Source organism: Labrus bergylta, chromosome 19 (genome assembly GCF_963930695.1).
Source record: "Labrus bergylta chromosome 19, fLabBer1.1, whole genome shotgun sequence".
Taxonomy (NCBI): Eukaryota; Metazoa; Chordata; class Actinopteri; order Labriformes; family Labridae; genus Labrus; species Labrus bergylta.
Window position 1 is genome coordinate 21,399,782 of NC_089213.1, and position 18,214 is coordinate 21,417,995.

An 18,214-nucleotide genomic window follows, 5' to 3' on the forward strand; every position below is an offset into this window, starting at 1 on the left:
AACAATCCACTCTCAGTAATCCTGGTTATTATGCAGCTACACTCTCAGGAAACCAATCATTTGAAACATCGATTTAGAAATTACTTTATGGATTTAAAAATGTCTATTTATAAGTTTCATTTATTTACTTCTTCCACTAAACAGACAGGTTAGAGCTGTAGTCTACGGTTAGAGCTGTGCCATAGCAATGATTTACTGTAGCCTTCTTAAAGTGAGCTGGACTTGCTTTGATTACTCACATTAAGCCAAACATTTCTTAAAATGAGATTAGCTTATATTACTCACATTCAGCTGAACATTTCACCTATGTTAAAGTGAGACAAGGTGAGCAGGTCTATTTTCACATGAATCAGCACAGCACCCAACTGAGTTTTTCAGCCTCATGTCAGCATGAGTTGACACATCTTTCCATTTTTAAAACACCACAGTATATCACTGCACATTTGTGTTTGTGTTGCCTTCATATTTCATAATCACCTAGTTACTCATGTTTGCATACTATCTCATATTTTAAATGGTCAGTATTAATTAATACAATATAGATTTTGCTTTCATTCATCTTTGTTTTGTACATGACTACAGTACTGATATTACTAGATAGCCTACACTCTTACGCACTAAATGCAAATTAATTGGGGGTACGGGTTACATTACCATTTGGGGTTAGTGTAAGTTTTGTAAAATTGATCTGATGTTGTGAGGTTTCTTACATCAGCAGGCTAACATTCTCACAATGACAATGCACATCTGTAGTTGATCCTGTTAGCATGCTAACATTCACTAATTAGAACTTAACAGTCCAGCTGAGGATAATAGGAATCTCTTAAATTCTCCAGACATTTGTCATGAACCTTGTTTTTCAGACAATGTAATATCATGTCCTGAGGATTAGAGGCTACTAGAGAAGAAGTCAATGGATCATCAGTGTAAATGCAAAATAAAATGGGTGACTGTGTGCATCAAATTTCATGGTTGGTAAAAGCGTCCCGAAATAACTATGACAAGCCATTTCTCCATGTTGCTTTATTTGAATAACAAAATGGACCTCCTACACAGAACACATAATGCAAGTTAACAATACAAAATCTACAAAATGATACAGTGATAAAGTTATTTTTTGTTCGACAAGTAACAACTGTACAGTATAAATGGATACAATACTGTTTTATTTTAGTTGATGTATCTATATTTGGCACTTGACCACAAGATGCTATTGAAGTGAAATGTGGGACTGAAGTACCAGATCACCTACTCTGTAGAATATGCGTAAGAAGAAGCCCAGAGAATTGAAGCATCAGTGCTTTTCTCTCCAAGCTTGTCGTACATCTGCCTGTGGAGATAGCTGTGTAATATTATGAGGTCTTCAGACCAGCAGGGCAAAGCAGGTCAAAAGAACGCAGACTGGAAGCTGTCAGTAAATCCTGCAAAAACACAATGAGGTTCTGTGGACGCTGCTGTAACTCAGTACCAAGGTCAGTGCTTTGTTCTGACAGTTAAGTATCAGTAATCTCCAGTCACAGCAGCACTCAAAGAGCTTTACTCTTACAGTTATATTTGACGTCGACATGCATGAAAGTATAAAGTCACAGATGTTAACATTGCACTTTAATGACACTTGCACTGATTTCTTTCTGTTAACTTTAGAGTGCTGAAGGGAATGACTTAAAACCTGGAAATTAGCATTTTTGCACTTCTGGTTCCCTCATCCCAAAGTCAGTGGGTTTTTATAACTGTTTAACTTCAATGACTGCTAAAGCTTAAAACTACTAGTTGCGAAGCTTTTACTTGCATTTTAGTATAGATGTTTGCTAGCCATCATCTTAATGAGACTACAGAGGTTGTCGTGGAAATTAAATGTTTCAAGCTACGTTTCGTTAGAAGTTAGAAGCCTGATGTAGGAGAGGGGAAAGCTTTTTGTTCTCGCAAGAAATAAAGTCTTAAAACCTTAAATGTTACTGAAACTTATTTCCTAGAACAAACCAGAGAACCTGTTTTCTGAATAATCCATTGAAAAAGAAAATGACCACTGACTTTGAGTCAAGGGAGGTAGAGCAATGCTAACTTATCGGCAAGCCTACACAAAACTTCATCCTTGCAGCACTCTAAACAGGAAAAACGTTAGGACTCCTAATGTTTTGTGGCTTGGTATCAAAAGAGATCTGTACATAATTTATCTCTGAAGATGAAAAAAGGAATAGCAATATGTGTGGTCGTCTCCTTTTCTTTTCTTTTTTTTACCTCTCTAGCATAAATATGAGTGAATATACATTTTTCTTTCATATCATATTTGTCAAGTAAAAGAAAATAAAATGTTTATCATCACATTCCAATAATTTAGAAGTCAAAATTTTAAATCAAATCTTCGACTGTGACAAATTGCCACAATGTTATCACAGAGTAAAAGAATATATAAGTACATTCTATATATTCATATGAGATCTAACTTCTTTTTTTTTTACTGATACGCTTCTTAAATCAAAGTTGAAGAAAAAAAGAATCACAGCTCGGTTTATATTCATATGTCAAGTTCATGTGTTCATCACTAACAATAAAAGGTTAAATGTCTGTTTGTGTGAATTTGTGTGTATGTGGACACAGAACTTGGCATGAAAAGTCACTTTTGAAAGAACAAATGCATGTAATCCCCTCCAAGATATCTAAGTCAGTTTGGGTTTGATGAAACATCCCCCCAAAAAGCACATAAAAAAATTATGTCTTCAAAGGTTAAAAACTACATTTCCCAGATTTGCTTTTTATATGAGCCATACTGTAGGCTGTGAACACTTGTCCAAGACTCACATACTTCATTTCATTCAGTGCAGACGGAGTGTGACTGCAATGCTCTGCAAAGATCTGTCTGTCTTTACACAACAACCCGAGTCAGTAAAAACAAAACAAAAAATGAGCATAATTTCCTCTAAATAAGGAATACTGCTTTAAAAAACAAAACAAACAAACATTAATGAAACAAAAGAATAAAAAGTAACAGCGAACTTGGATTCGGCTCTGTGTACCTCACAGATCTGTTGGATGATCCATGTTGGCTGCCCTCCTCAGGCAGAGACAGCACAGCTTTGATTCAGTGTTTAACAAGTCTTTGATGAGATTTCAGTCCTTTGGGTTATATTTGTACCGTATACAAGACCCGTGTTGTCTGGAGATTTCCATCAGACATAGAGGCACATGTACAGTATGTGCTTCTGGGTGTCTGAAAGATTATATGTGGTATTTGTAGCATGTACAGTTGCATGATGTCTATATTTAAGTATAATGTAAATGTGTGTGTGCATGTGCCTCTATGGCTCAAGTGATCAAATGTCAATAATCTCAGGTGGGTCAGCAGGAAAGGATTTCTTTTTGAAGATTTGTTCAATTAATCAAACTGCAATGAGGAAAAAGAGTCCAGTTTTCTACTGCCCAGCACTGCTGGGATCACACTGAAGCAGCCGCACGATGGACGGGTCGCTCTTCGCTCCCTCCACAAACTCCTCCAGGGACAGTTTACCTGAGACAAACAGAGAAAAAGATTGAAGCTTATTCCGGGGTTTTTCTTTACACAGTATATTATCGTTTATAACTTTGGCTTTATTACATGAAATCAGCCTGTACAATGCAATTTGCATTGCACAGGCATTAATGGGCTCAACATGAAGAAACTGACTACTGACAATTAACACAAACAAATGTCATTTTAGTTTATTACAACTTGTTAATAGTTTGTCATAGTTCTGTTGGAAAAGTGATATCAAAGCTTACATTGCATTACATAATGCTTAATGTGACCGAGACAAGAGTCAAAGTGGACTTTTTTGAGGTCTATAACTGGCTACGCCATAATGGTACTGCTTACCACAAAGTGCTAAAGCAACAATAATGAACAACATAATATATAATACATCACAGTAGAAGAAAGGCTTTTAAGCAAACCACTGTTTGATCAGAATTCACTGCAGCAAAGTGAAAGGCAGCAGCTCACCATCTCTATTTGTGTCCATCTGCCTGAAGATTTTATCTGTGCGTTTTTCAGGTGTTGACTCATCCTCAGGCATCTTCATCACAGAGGAAACCATCTTGTAAATAGCCTGAAGACAGAGAGAACACAGAGAGAAATCATAAACAAAATATCATACGTAAAACAAACAGCCTCTCATCTCATCTCTCACTTTTAACATCTTCTACTTCACTGAACCCCATACTGAAAGATAAAACACAGACAGTCTAACAGTCCGATCACGTTTCATATCAGTTATGGCCCCCAGGTGAAGAAGAACTACAACCACACACTAAACAATGTAGCATCAGCTGGAATGTCACAATGAAATATATACACCCCATCAATTTCATTATCTCTCTTGTTTTGAAAACAGGAAGTATTCAAGCCAAAGAGACAGAGCTACAAAGAAAGGTGTCTAACAGGTTGCCATAAAAATCTCTTGGTGTCTTAATACACATTAAGAAAATAAACAAGCAGCTCCCCAGCTTTGAGACGGGGTAATGTTTAAGCAATCATAATCAAGATTTTTTGGTCGTTCCATCCATAGATCTATCAGGTATAAGTATGGTGTGTGTGTGGCTTGTTGTAAGGAAACAGTGGAGCTGCTGAGGCATCAGTAAAAGGGGAACTGCTCTTCCTTGACCTGCATGGTGAGTGGATGCAGTGCTGAGTCAATATGAGGATCAGAGTAGGAGTAACTTCCCTCTATGTAGAAATCCACCACAACCAGGTCTTATTTAGAGACATCATGGGCCTGACAGGAACTGCTGGTTTCTAAAATTAAATAGCAGCTGGTTCTCATGTAGTCAAATGGTGCAGGACTCAGAGGCAGACGGATATATGATACAGCAGCTGGTGTGTATGACTCAACAAAATGTTACTACACTGCAGGAGAATGATGTTACTGTGATGGCATTTAATGAACGCTGAAAGACCAATATCCATATAAAGCTAGAGAAGAAGAAAGTCTAGTTAAGGAGAAGGAAGGATAGAGAAAAAATAAAAAGATAATTAACCCACCGATACAATTTCCAGCATCTCTGCCTTGCTAATGTATCCGTTCCCGTCCAGGTCATACATGCTGAACGCCCACTTCAGCTTCTGGTCTAGACGACCGCGAGAGGTCACGCTCAGGGCGATGATGAACTCCCTGAAATCTATAGTCCCATCTCCGTTGGCGTCAAACGTGCGGAAGACGTGCTCGGCGAACTTGGAGGCGTCTCCGTACGGGAAGAAGTTAGCGTAGATCTTCTTGAACTCCTCCATGGAGAGCGCTCCGCTGGGGCAGTCCCTCAAGAAGCCCTTGTACCACTCGGTGATCTCGTGCTCGGTGAAGTCCGTGTTGTCCATCAGGTCCTGCATGACGTCGGGACGGAGCTTGCTGTTCTGTTTGCCCATGGTCGCTGCTTCTGCGGAGGCTGTGGGTGATGTGAGGACAGCGGCGGTTTAGACTGTGGACAGGGAGGAGGAAAGAAAGAGAGTGAAGAAGGTTGTTAGAAATAATCTGGAATGACCGAGAGACTTTCTGAAACAAGAAGGGAAGTACACACAACCTTTTCTTGATATCCACAAAATTAATCCACGTATAAGAAACCAAATCAGAAATCTCCTGCATGAAAACCTGACTTTTGGTCCACTTTGGGACAGTGGAGCAAGCTGTAAAGTTTAATTCCAGCAGCTTTAACTCTTAAAGAATAGTGTCACAAAGCAAACTTCCTGAATGAGTGCTACTATTGGCTCAGCCTTCATTTACTTACCATTTATGTATGAAAATGAAGGATGTACTTGAGCTTTCAGAAAGCAGAGAAACGCGTGTCGAAGCTTTATCTGATCTTGACACCGATTACATCTGTAGTTTTCTTTCATTTTGTACCCAATAACTGATTAAAGTGTGGTGCAACTTCAATTCAACAACTTTTGATCAGCCTGCAATAATCGTTTTCATTTAGTTTTCAATTAATACATGCAAATAGCTATAATAAAAGCAACAACTCAAGTTCACTAGATAAAAGCAAAAAGGGGGATAAAGTGGTGTTTGTGGTCTTGTCTCCTCTGCAACACAAGACTGCCAAATGTTCTCATGGTGCACAGCCACCTAGCCGCACAACTACACCCACTCATTCAGTGTCAAACAAGTGCAGCTGATAAACTCAATTCATGCTTATATACAGTATCTGTGTGCATCACTGCAGACATATCTTCCACTTCCTGCGGCAGCAACCATGCCGATGTCTCTAAACAGACATACTCGTCCTCTGTTTAAACGATCCAAGATATTTTATGGACCTCGTTTGAGTTTGGATAAGACCTTTGAAATAAAATCTGCAGAGAAGACACGCAATAGGAAGTAAAAAACCAATTAGTTTTATGGTTTCCAAGTGTACAACCACCCTCATCAAGAACAAATGAGCGGTTGCAGAAAGTGAGTGGGGAGCTTTAACCGTCAACAGAGGATGCGGTTCATCATCTAACCCTGCAGCTAATGCGCTTAGAACTTTCCCCACTAGCCACTGCTAAGCTCTCCTGGCTCAAGACAAGAGGGAAGCTATTCTAGGCCTAGGCGAGGATAATGACAGATACAAATCAGCCATGTCAGGTCGGGGCAAAGAAAATGACCGTACAGGTAGCTTGTTCCTGGAATGGGAGTAATGATGTGCTAAATCTATGTTTCCTGGAAATGTTTGTGGTCTCTCTTGTTTTCTTCAAAGACTCCAGAGATAAAATAGCAAATGGATCAGAGACATGAATATTGTATTCCGTGGTCAATTAACAATTCAGTTGTTTGCAAAATACTTCAATTTGGCTGTATAACAAAAGCAATGCATGTTGACTGTTTTCTAAGCAATTTGCCTTGTCTGACGTTTCTCCTCTCAGATAATCCATTAATTAATCAATGAGGGTTAAATGGAGCGGCAATCCTTCCCTTGAAAGAGGACGCCTCACTGAATAAACTTAACATAAATGGAGGTGTTGCTGCCGTGACAAACACAACAGGATATGACTTAACAGAATCATCAAATGCAGGAATATTCTACGCAAATCAATTTGGCTTTTTTTTTTTTTGGAATTGATTTGAAACTGTTTTTTGTGTTTTCAATTTCCATTAGTGTTGGTAACTGCTAATGCAAGGACTCAGTCTTTGTCCGTCAGTATTTCACACTCACATGACGCATTAAACAGCCAGCTAAAATCCTTTAATTAACTCAGAGTGAACACGCTGGCAATGTGGCACCAACCTCTAGAAAGCGTCCCCTGCTCTTGCCTTTAGTTCACCTCAATGAGCGTCTTGAATTCTGGAGCCGCATGAGAAGTCGAATGTCGATTAACACCTGTTTACACACTTATCACTCCCGGAGCCAAGACGCACAGTGAGGGTCTCATGAGAGAAGTGTGTCTGCCCACAAGTAGGAGATTGCTTACATTACAACAGTTACACCTTGAGTATTAACTAACGACTTATAATAAACTATTTCAATAACACTATACATGTTAAGAGCTGTAGCAGTTAGTCAAATCAGGTAATAGTCGATCGTCTGATATGATGTACGAATAATTTTCTGGGAAAAATAACAAACATTGAAGGTTGAAATGTGACTTTTTTTATTCTTTGTCTTTGAACAAAAATATTAGAGCATGCATATTTTAATGACACCACCTTGTGCCCTGGGTAATGCTCCCTGGTGCTTTCAGAACGGATTAGAAATAAATAAAATAATAGATTAATCAATTACAAAGTAAACATATGCAGCACTAAAATCGTCTTAACAACGGCATTTAAAAGCCACTGAAAACACACACACACACGTTTTCAATTTTTCACCTGATTAGACCTCTTATCTCGCTCTCGCTCTTATGTTAAAATGTACCTACACTCACAAAGGCAAGTTAGCATTAAGGTAGCCACTTAAGCTTGTTTTCTCTTATTTGAACTTAAATACCAAAACACATAATAATGTAGCGATAGCAGGATCTGAAAAACTGAAGCCAAACATTTTTTCTTCTAGACAAACTCATCCCACCAGACGTTTGTCTCACTTCTATGAATAAATAAATCATGTTAGAGGACTGTTATTCTGCTAATCAACCAGCCGATGTATTCCGCACCAACTCCCTTCACTTCATTCATAAACTCTATTGTGATGCTGTGCAGTTTTTTGGTCTGAATTTTAATTTCTTAATGGATTTGTTGAGCGCTCCCATAATTATTGAGGCTCTGTTGTCATGACAACTGACCTGAACAATCCTTTTTTGGGGGGGGGGGGGGGGGGGTTGTCTTGTTTTGTGTCAAACACTGCCAAAAACATTTCCCTCAGGAGAACAGCTCCTTTTAGTCAAATAACAAATAATGGATCTTTCTGTGTTGAGTGCTTTGATTTAAGCTGCTGTTCTAATTATACTGGCTCCATTAATACAAACTTATTACACATCAAGGTGGAGGAACGGCTTAAATGTTGTCTCCTCATTTCTCTACACGAGTGAGGGAGGAATCAGTCATGATTTCACTCGCTTAACAACAACAAATTAACTTCAAGTCATATTTAGTCATGACTGATACGTTTGATGTATTTGAATGTGTAATAGAAATAAATGTAAATGTTGATATGACAATGATGTACAAGTACAACACACAATAACTTGTGCTCCTTCTCACCAAAATATATAACTTTTTAAATCACTGTTAAAAAAAGATAACAAACAGGTCTTTGCATTTAAAGCTTAATACAGCTAATTTCTAGTATTTATGTTGATAAATGGCTTGAATGAATATTGTTGTCACTTGTTGTTTCTGCACACTAAAAGATTTATAATTAAATTACATTTCCTTATCAACACACACATGCTACATTCAGAACACAAGCACACTTATATATGCAATTGTTTTTTTCCAACTTATTCAACCCAATGTCTGATATTTGAATGCAAAAGGCCTAATTCACTTCAGCTACATATTATTTTTTCAAGATTTTTAAACTGCACTACGATGGGTGCAGTTCAAACTAATTTTTGCATGTTGCTCCCTGTGGGTTGTTTGTTTCCTCCCACAGACCACAGACGTGCAGGTGACCTTCAATTTCATCGCTGACAACTTGTGCCAATGGAGTCCTACAAGAATGAATGTCTTCATGTTACATGTTTCGCTTGGTAACACTCTGAATCGTCCCTTTTTAATATATATAAGCAATTCATTTTAGTCATTCTGTTTATACATCATCAGCTCATAGAAGCCAACATGGGGAGTTATAGTAAGTAAAGTTTCAGAAATGTAAAAAGAACCTCACACTGCTCCATGCAGGCAGCAGTACGTTATCGTTAAGTGTTTTGGACAAATTCATGACTCACAAAGTAACATCCAATGCCAACCCCTCCCCCGTCTCTTCTGGATGACGGTTTCAGTGTATTTTAAGAGAATAATTGACAAGATGAGAGCTCAGACCTCCCCTGAACATCCCTTCAATTCCCGTCTATTTCGGTCTCTCGGAGATCATAGCCTACAATTAACCGCTAAGACTCTTACCTGCTGCTGCTGCTGCTACCGCCACCAGACCTCTGCTGGTTCTGTTGCATAACCAAGGCTTTGACTAGTGGACAGTTCACATGTTGAGCCAAGTTCCTACCTCCTTGAACCATCTCCTGAGGTCAAGTCAAGTGAGTAAACACCAGTCATAGGCTATTTTAACCTTCTGAGAGCGTCTGAGAGGAGAACAGGCCTGAAATATAGTCGACTGAAACGGTATTAGTTAAGAGGAGAACAGTCTGTCACTTACTAATGACACTGCTGGTACACACAAGACCAACATCATGTGACACATGTTAACACCTAGCACAATCAACATGCACCGCAGCATCAAAATGGTAATCAACTAAAGACAAGAAGATGACACACCAGCCAACATGAGAGCAAAGTCTGAACTGGAGAAGCTTCTGTCTTCTTATCCAACAATAACTGAGAGCAATATCGTCAAATCATCATCACCATCTTCTTTACCATGATTCACATAGAGTACACAATCCAAAACAAATAGTAATGCAAGTGTACTGATTTAGAATTATTACTTAATATCATACTCATGGGTAATAAATGAACAGCAGGCTTTAACCCATTTTGGAGGGGGGGCTAAAATAAGGAAACCTTAAATTAAAGAAAATCAAATAGTTGGAGTCGATTTAAAACCATAAAATAAATGAATAAGATGAATGTGGACTCTATTCTTAAAAAGGACAAAGCATCTTATTCATAAGGCTACTTCTTGCTTCAGAAACTGAAATATTCTCCTGTTTTCTTAACCTTCGACCTTGCTGCGTGAATCAGAGGCCCTACATGAGACTGTCATCCTGGAACATCTTGTTGTCCTGTTTACGTAACACGCAGAAGTCTCCATTTATATCCTGCAGGTAAATCTTCACTCAAGAGTCCCATGGATAATCCAGAGACGAAGAGAGCTTGGGGGTAGGAAGCCTACAGCGAGCCAAAGTGAAAGAAGGAGAGCTGAAGACAGGTAGAGAGAGTTTATGAATGATACATTCATAATGAAACAAGATCTGTCTGTGAGCATGCCTGCAGAGCTGAGGGCAGCCAGCCGCTCTCTGCCTAACAGCAAACTACTTATGAGACGTTCAAGAGCTGCAATCTGATATTTACACACAGGTGAAAATAAGATAACTATGTTTCACTTCAGCCGTGATAAGATACAAAATCCAAGAGCTTTTCCCTTCTCAGATTAGATATGAAAACCTGAGGATAACCTGAGACATGCACACAGCCACCATTGTGGCTCTTCTCTTTTATTTAACGTTATTTATCACTAACTGTGTTCAGCATCCTTTATATTGAAAAGAATGAATGTTGTACATTTGGTTTACAACATGCCTAAACCTGGACAAACACATGCAACATGTCAGTTTTGGCCCTGCAAGAAGACTGTTTCTTAAATTTACAGAAAACCAAAACTTTTCATTCTCACACTGAACACATTTAAGGTTTGGGTTATTAGCCGTTATTCAGCCTCACTTACTTCATCAATTCATCTTGTTTTGGGATGTGTTCATGCATTTAAAAGATAGATTATAGACAAAATTCTACACTTTTAAACTGTAGTACCAACGTCTTCGAATCAGCTTTGAGTTGTGTCGAATGGACAATGGGGAAAATTGTATCCAAGTGTCTGTGGTGAGATTTATCCCCAATGTGATGTGACAGCTCATACCAGGACTAAGTGAAGACTGAAGACCAAAGACCATTTCTGCAAACTCGTTTCATATCCTTTTTCTGTTACGTGTTCAAAAGATCAACATCAGTGTCATTAAAGTTCAGTAAGGTTTAATAATTGTGTAGGAAGAAGAGAAAATGACACAGCAGCAAACGTTTTACTTAGACTAGTCAGATCCAGAGTCTTGAATCAACTCCAACAACCTAAAACTTATAGCCTCTCAACGTGCTAAAAAAAGGAACAAAGTGTGAAAACAAACAAGGAGAATTCTGTTTTTTTTCCATTTGGCTCACCTCAACATCTTGACATGTATTTATCTGAAACCACCTTCAACACCTGCTAGCTGCAGTCACTTTTGCAATCATGTGTCTGATCACTAGAACATTTTAAACCACCGTTGAAGTTGCTGCTGCAGCAAAGCAATCATAGCTTTGGGAGCACTTCTTGTTCTCACATTGCAAGTATCGTGACGAGCGAGCGCTCTTGTGTGTAGGATGTTTCAGTGGCTTCTTCAATATCTGACTGCAACTCTATCTGCTGTGTTATTTGGTGTAAGGTCTGAGCTGATCTACCACTGCAGAAGTTTTGATCTTATGCTGCATGCCTGTGAAAACAGGACTCATGGGCCACTAGTAAAGGAAGGTCATATCAGTTCACGATGGCATCTTTATCACAAAGTATTGGCAGAAAGGTTTACAAAGTGTGAAAAGTACAAAGGAGATTGTCTTTGGGTCTTGGACTGTTGAACAGACAACAAAAGCAAAATGTTCACCATTTCTTGATATCTTGTTGACCAATGCATAATTTAAGAACTTAATCAGCAGGTTGAAGAACAAATTGCAATTTGCAACTCTTACCCAGTTTTCAAGCTTCCTGCACAAGAGTGCAAACATAAGACTGTTTTGTACCTTAAAATACAAACTAAAAATAGCCACCGCTTCATGAGCAAATGTTTGTTTTCGTTACAATACCACCTCTATCAAAGCCTCTAACAATGTGCATCAGTGGACTCTGAATAGCGTAAAAAAACTTCAACAAAACTTGCGTTAAGACCGAAAATCCAAACTCGTCTCATCGACAACAAAAGCTACAAGCTGAGACAAATCATCAAAAAAAGTGTTCTTAAAAAATGCATTTAAAGTATTAATTTCTGTCTCTTAGTGTTGGTTAACATCCCACTCCAGCTTTTCAGTGAAAAACTTGAGGCAGCAACTTCATCATAATGCAGCACACATGAGCTCCTATTGTCAACCAGAGCGCTTTGTGCGTCAAGACGCTGCAGAAAACCACAATCATGACAGAGAAGCCATTATGAGGCAGCGAATGAGAACAAGATAAAAACATGTCACTGAAAACAACTGCAAGGAGGCAGGCCTGCAAAACAGACCCTGGATTGGACAAAACACTCACATTCGCAGGAAACTGTCACTGGTTGTATGAGGGGGGCTGCTGTTTACTTTTCACTGAATATCTAACTGTGCCTCTCTGAAACAGCCTGTTTTAAAGACAAAAGGCTGCAGAGATGGAAATGTCAATCTGTCTGATGACTAAACACCTCCCACCCCTCTCTGCAAGCCATTTCTGTCGCCCAGCATGTGTGAAAATGAGGCTTTTAATCCAAAAAATTATCTCTGGAAAGACCAGACTTTCTTTATTTCTGTCACAATATTTACCTCGGCAAATTTAAGCTCTGTTGCTCCATCTTTTATTCAGTTGTATCCTTCCAATAATCCATGCTTTCTTCCACTCACTCACTTGCCTCCTCTTAAAAAGGTTTAAATCAATTCAAGAAAAGCCCAAACTGCATGCTGCCCAGACGAGTATAACTACAAAGGATGCTGCCAGTGCGGTCGGTCTGGCCTAAACAAACCCAACACACCCACGCAGATGAAAATAGAACATCTGTTCAAATTTAGCACATATTTGTAAGAGCTCAGCATCTTGAAGTGCTTGGAGGGATGTTTTTATCGCCGAGGGCACTATTATCTGGACTCCACCCTTTCGGTCAGCACCTCCATGGGTTTTTTCAATTTTCTTGTCATGACTTTCTGAAGCAATGAGGAGTATGTGGTGTCTAAAAATGTGACAAATCTATGAAAGCTGCAAAGCTTCAAAGATGGCTAAAAACGAGGTGCCCCCTTACAGTGTGTGTTTATCAGTGATGGTCCTTTTGCACAGTGAGGTCTCTTTATTCCCCAAGCCTCTTTTAATGCAGCAAGCTTTTCTTCAGTCTGTTTAATCCTTGGTCCTTCTTGTCCGTTAGACAACTGGAAAATAAGTGTTCTGCTTATGAAGCTATTCAATACAGCCTAGAAAGCAAATAATGAGCATATCTTTCATCATTGTTTGATTGATTGTTTTATCCTCACACTCGATGAATGAATAAGTAAAGGTTGCATTGCATTTTGCATGACAAAAGACATCAATTTATCTGTCTAGGATACAAACTATTGCTGTTACATTTTCAGCTGATGGACTGACAGATTAATCAGCAAACTGCTTCCTCACAAGTAGTTTTAAATTGCATTAGACGTGAATTTGAGACTGCATACCAATAAAACCTTTCCATGAGAAATGGTCATTTAGAAGCTTGAAAGTGTAAACATCAGATATTTTTGCTTGATAAATTAGTTAAAAAATTAAAAGATCAAGTTACTTACTAAGTGCTTAATATTTGATCTCATGAGCAGTGATCTTAATTCCTGACTTCTTTCCAAGTTTTTTTATTGTATAACCAGCAAAAACTGAAATTCCCAAAACAGTCAGCCCGTGAAGACACATCTAACTGCTGCTGCACTGTAAACTACATGCACTGATTGGGTGGATGATGATGAGTACTATGAAAAGTTGTACTGTCACAGTAAATAAATCATTTCACACACTTGCCTCCTCATAGTAAAACAATGCTCTGTCTCCTGCTTTTAATCCACCAACAGACTTATGTGTATTTGCTGAAATAAGATACCACACACTCACTCGGCCATGGCTGGAAGCAGGAGTCCTTTTTCACTTCCTGTCCCCCCCCCCCCCCTCAAACAATTAAATAAGTAGCGTGTACAAAGAAAAACACGTCTCTAGGGCTCCCTTGGGGGGGTCCATTTAGGACAGGAAAAACAGCCTCATCCGATTAGACATGTAGGTAAAGCTTAGCATCTGCTGCACTGCGAAAGTTATGGATAAAATGTGTAACTCAGGTTATACCAGTTGAATCCTACAGACAGATAAGAGTGTTTAGGAGAGTTTAAAGCTGTTAGGTGGCAGCTTGAACCTGTAAAGTCATCTCACCTGAGCTGCATGTAACAAAAAGAAAGTAACAGGAAGCGGACAAACTGCGAGGGAGGGACGGCGGACACAACATAAGCAACAACTTACCTCGCTTTGAAGTTGCTCGGGAGGCTCTGTTGAAAGTCTCTCTAATAGTCCATTACCTGGAGTGAACAGTAAAATATTCAGCGACAATCACCGGCAAGTAAACAAGTTGCAGGAGCTACAACAGGAGCTTGAGTTGCCCGGCTGCTCTCAGTCCAAACTCTACAAGCTTTTTCCCAGAGCCGCTGCACATACTCCGCTTAGCTCCCGCAGCCTGTAGTCGTGACGTCAAGAAAGTTCAACACGTGGTTCTTCAGCGGCCAATGGGAAGCCGCGTTGTCTTGGCGACCAGAACCCAGCACCTCAACGACTTTGTTAGCATGTAAAAAATCTGAACAGAAATTAGCTGTTAAGCAAACAACACATTCTCATATATATTCTCATTTATTATTATTTATTTAACATGCTACTCACACGCATTTCTTTTCATTTGCGTCATAGTTTTATTTTAATATATTTATCATGTAAGGTGTACAATTTAATTTCTTTGCTAACTCTGTTTTTGCTTTCTGTATTTTGTTTCTGTGTCTTAAAGTTCCTTGTTTTCCTAATTTGTATCATGTTTTGTATTTCACTTAAAATAAGCATATCAAATATTTTGAAAGTTAAAAAAAAGACGTACCAGCTGATTGTGCTGGAATTCAGTGCATGTGTCCTTATGTGACAACAGCCTAAATGTTTTTATTTTATACCCTAATGCATTTGATGCAAAAATCCTTCAATGCAAATTACTTTCTACCTATAACTTTGCATGCGTTATGTATCCTGATTGCCTTGCTGTTTTTCCCCTTACATGCAACCAATTCTTATAATTAAAATAGCAAAGATCAATAGTTGTGCATTTCTTTTTAAAATATCATCTTTACCATTCCCTTACATTTTCTCTGGTCCATATGTTCTGCTGGAGTGACAAAATGATGAGCTTGTTTATTTCTGAGTATTGCATGATGATTATGATGATGACGATGAGAGGGATTATGGTGATGATAACCCACCATGCATTTACTGTGGCCCAGGACAAGTGTTCTCATGCAGGCACATTGGGAGCCATGCTTTGCCTAAGATGATTAGTGGAAGTCAAAGCCACAGGGCTTATTCATTCGATGTTCCAGAGAGCATTTTCTTAATGGCCTTATAATGTACATTGAGAACCACTCCCAGCTGTTGAGTCAACAAAATCCCTGCATTTATAACTGTAACATTAAAGTTTTACATGATGATTGCATAAAGCCGCCATCACAGCTTCTGTGATTAAAGATGGCTTGCTGCACAATTAATAGCTAACAATTGTAAAAGTAGTTATGAAAGGGCAAAATATAACAGACATTTCTCAGCATAACCAAAACAACTTCAAATTGTTTTGGTAACTTACATAACCATGAAATTACAATACAAAGTGGTGTGTTAACTGAAGCATAGAAGAATGATAAAAAATCAAGATGCAGCAAAGGTTCCTGATCAGACTTCAACACAAGTTTGTTTTTTCGTGAACATCTACATTTTAACACAATATTGCATGGAGAGCCTCCAGAAACACTTTTCAGAAAATCATAAAAATCTAGATTTCAAGAACAGTCATGCAAAAGAAAGTGCTATGCATTCTGTTATCAGAAGCAGACTGGAAAAAAAGTCGTAGGAAACCTCAAATTTACTAAGCCTGGTTTATAATAATAATAAAGATGAAAATTATGAACTTATCTTTTTTAAACAATACAACAAATCCGATTAATTGCAAGCAAAAAATAATGAAACACCTATAAATCAATATTTAATGATCAAACAAAGTTCAGGAGTCTCTGAAGCCTTGACGTTTGCAGTCTGAGTCATTCTCTGTGTCATAGCATTTCTGTGTCATTATAAGGCTTAAAACTGATAAACAAACATTTTTATTTACTCTTTACAGAAGCGAGAGCTCATCAGAGTTTGACCCTGAGAGAGAGTGCCTGAGTACTGTTCAGTTAGCCGTGCAACCTCTGACTAATAGGTTTGCATAACATTGATCTAACTGACTCTTCACTGAAGAGCAACTCTGCTCTCACCCCCTTCCCAGCACACACACATAAAGTACCTATGTGCACATCAGTGAGACCTTCTCAAACACCAAGAGGCTTTGAACTACACAGCCAACTTCTAAATCAGCCAGCCCCATGTCTCTACACGGGGCTCTGTCATTAGGTAACAGCGGCTTTAGAGACAAGACAAGGCTAAGAAGCTGGTGCAGATGGAGAAATGAGCTGCAAAGTAGAGGAGCAAACAGCCTCTTCTCGCTGATTATCTGTTACCTAACCTGATGTTCTGAACTTGCCAGGGGAGTGCGGCCAAAGTGTTTAGGATAGCTTAGCTCGCTGGCAGTGATACCTTGGCCAATGAATATGATCTTATTGAGAGAAAGAGAAAGCTGAAAGTCACTTCTTTAGAAGTTCTCCCCCAGAAATTCACCCATCAGATTGAAACCAAAATTAGTTTTTAACACTTTCTGTTTCAGTTCCGATATTTTATATTCCAAATTTTTAAGTATCTATAACTGAAAAATGTGTGGTTTACGACCCCGTGTAAGGATTGTAATATGCAAGTGTATTTTATTTTCAATATATGCAGGAGGTTACCCCTGCATTTTTTAAACCAAATTTTGGACTGCTGGACATCAGAGACATGCAGGTGATCCTCTAGCAGTCAGAGAACAAAGTGCCGACCTGTGACTTCATTGCTGTGCGTCATGAGCAGCACACTAATGCTCAGGCTCACTGGATTACCAGGCAGGTGAATTTATTCTCAACCAGAACATGCTGAGGGTTGCGTGTTCAGCGTCTTCAGAATGATTAGACAGACATAGGTGTGAACTGTGTCTCTGTGTGTTTGCCGGTCTCTGTTGTATTTTTGCAAGATGACAAGCAGCACCTGCAGCAGGGGATATCCTCTGAGCACATCCCAGAAAAGCCCAGGGATGAAACCCTCAGAGGGGGTTGCCTGAGTCGAATTGTACTGCCAATGTCCACTAATTATTTCAAAAGGCTCCAAATGGTTCCTGTTGAAAGAGTTCGACAACATTTAGCACAATTTCTCTGTAATATGTGCACATACATGCAAATACATTATTTGTTCTTATGCATGTTCTAAAAAGATTTATTTTAAAGGCACAAAATGAGGAAAGGCTTTGTAAGATTGTCAAACTGTTGGTCCAAGATGTAAGGTGTATACATAGTGTATTTGGCAAATTATTTCCATATCAACAGTTATGGGTTAATCAACTGAATATTCAATACACAGGGGATATCTGGAAGGATACTGCAGAGTTTAAAACACATATTTGTATATGATTATTATCCCATTAGCTACAGTTTTAAACAGCTAATGCTAGCATTCTGACAACTAGGAAGAAATACTGTTAGCTAAGTAAGTGGCCAAAAAGCTAATATTTTCATTTGTTAGAATAGACAGGAAGGGTGTAAATTCCTCACTACTGTAATGTAAGCTAGAAAGGCACAATCTAGCTAACCTAACATTAGCATGGAAAGACTTTGATTGCTTGCAATAACTGTTGTCTAATTGTATAATAACCTTATCAAACCATTACGTTTTACCTTGATAAATGTTCTAATGTCCCTCTGGTATTTAACTTTCAATGGTCTTTTTAGTTGCTCAT

The 18,214-nt window shown here is 38.7% G+C and overlaps 1 protein-coding gene across 1 annotated transcript; it reads right to left on the reverse strand.

Annotated features, from left to right (window-relative positions):
- Positions 1 to 1,006: 1,006 nt before the first annotated feature.
- On the reverse strand, positions 1,007 to 14,793 carry ncaldb (neurocalcin delta b). Its single transcript, XM_020634726.3, has 4 exons — positions 14,575 to 14,793; positions 5,015 to 5,445; positions 3,977 to 4,082; positions 1,007 to 3,505 (listed from the first exon to the last, which is right to left on the reverse strand). Exons 2-4 carry the CDS (start codon positions 5,390 to 5,392, stop codon positions 3,411 to 3,413), a joined length of 579 nt encoding a protein of 192 aa, XP_020490382.1. The 5' UTR covers positions 5,393 to 5,445; positions 14,575 to 14,793; the 3' UTR covers positions 1,007 to 3,410.
- Positions 14,794 to 18,214: the final 3,421 nt, after the last annotated feature.

What these genes read in the sequence shown, in the direction of transcription:
- ncaldb (XM_020634726.3), bottom strand. Translation starts at nt 5,392, where the DNA reads ATGGGCAAACAGAACAGCAAGCTCCGTCCCGACGTCATGCAGGACCTG. An exon ending in AGATGCTGGAAATTGTATCG is followed by an intron (nt 4,083 to 5,014) that starts GTGGGTTAATTA and finishes CTCTGTCTTCAG; the next exon opens with GCTATTTACAAGATGGTTTC. An exon ending in GATGGACACAAATAGAGATG is followed by an intron (nt 3,506 to 3,976) that starts GTGAGCTGCTGC and finishes TGTTTGTCTCAG; the next exon opens with GTAAACTGTCCCTGGAGGAG.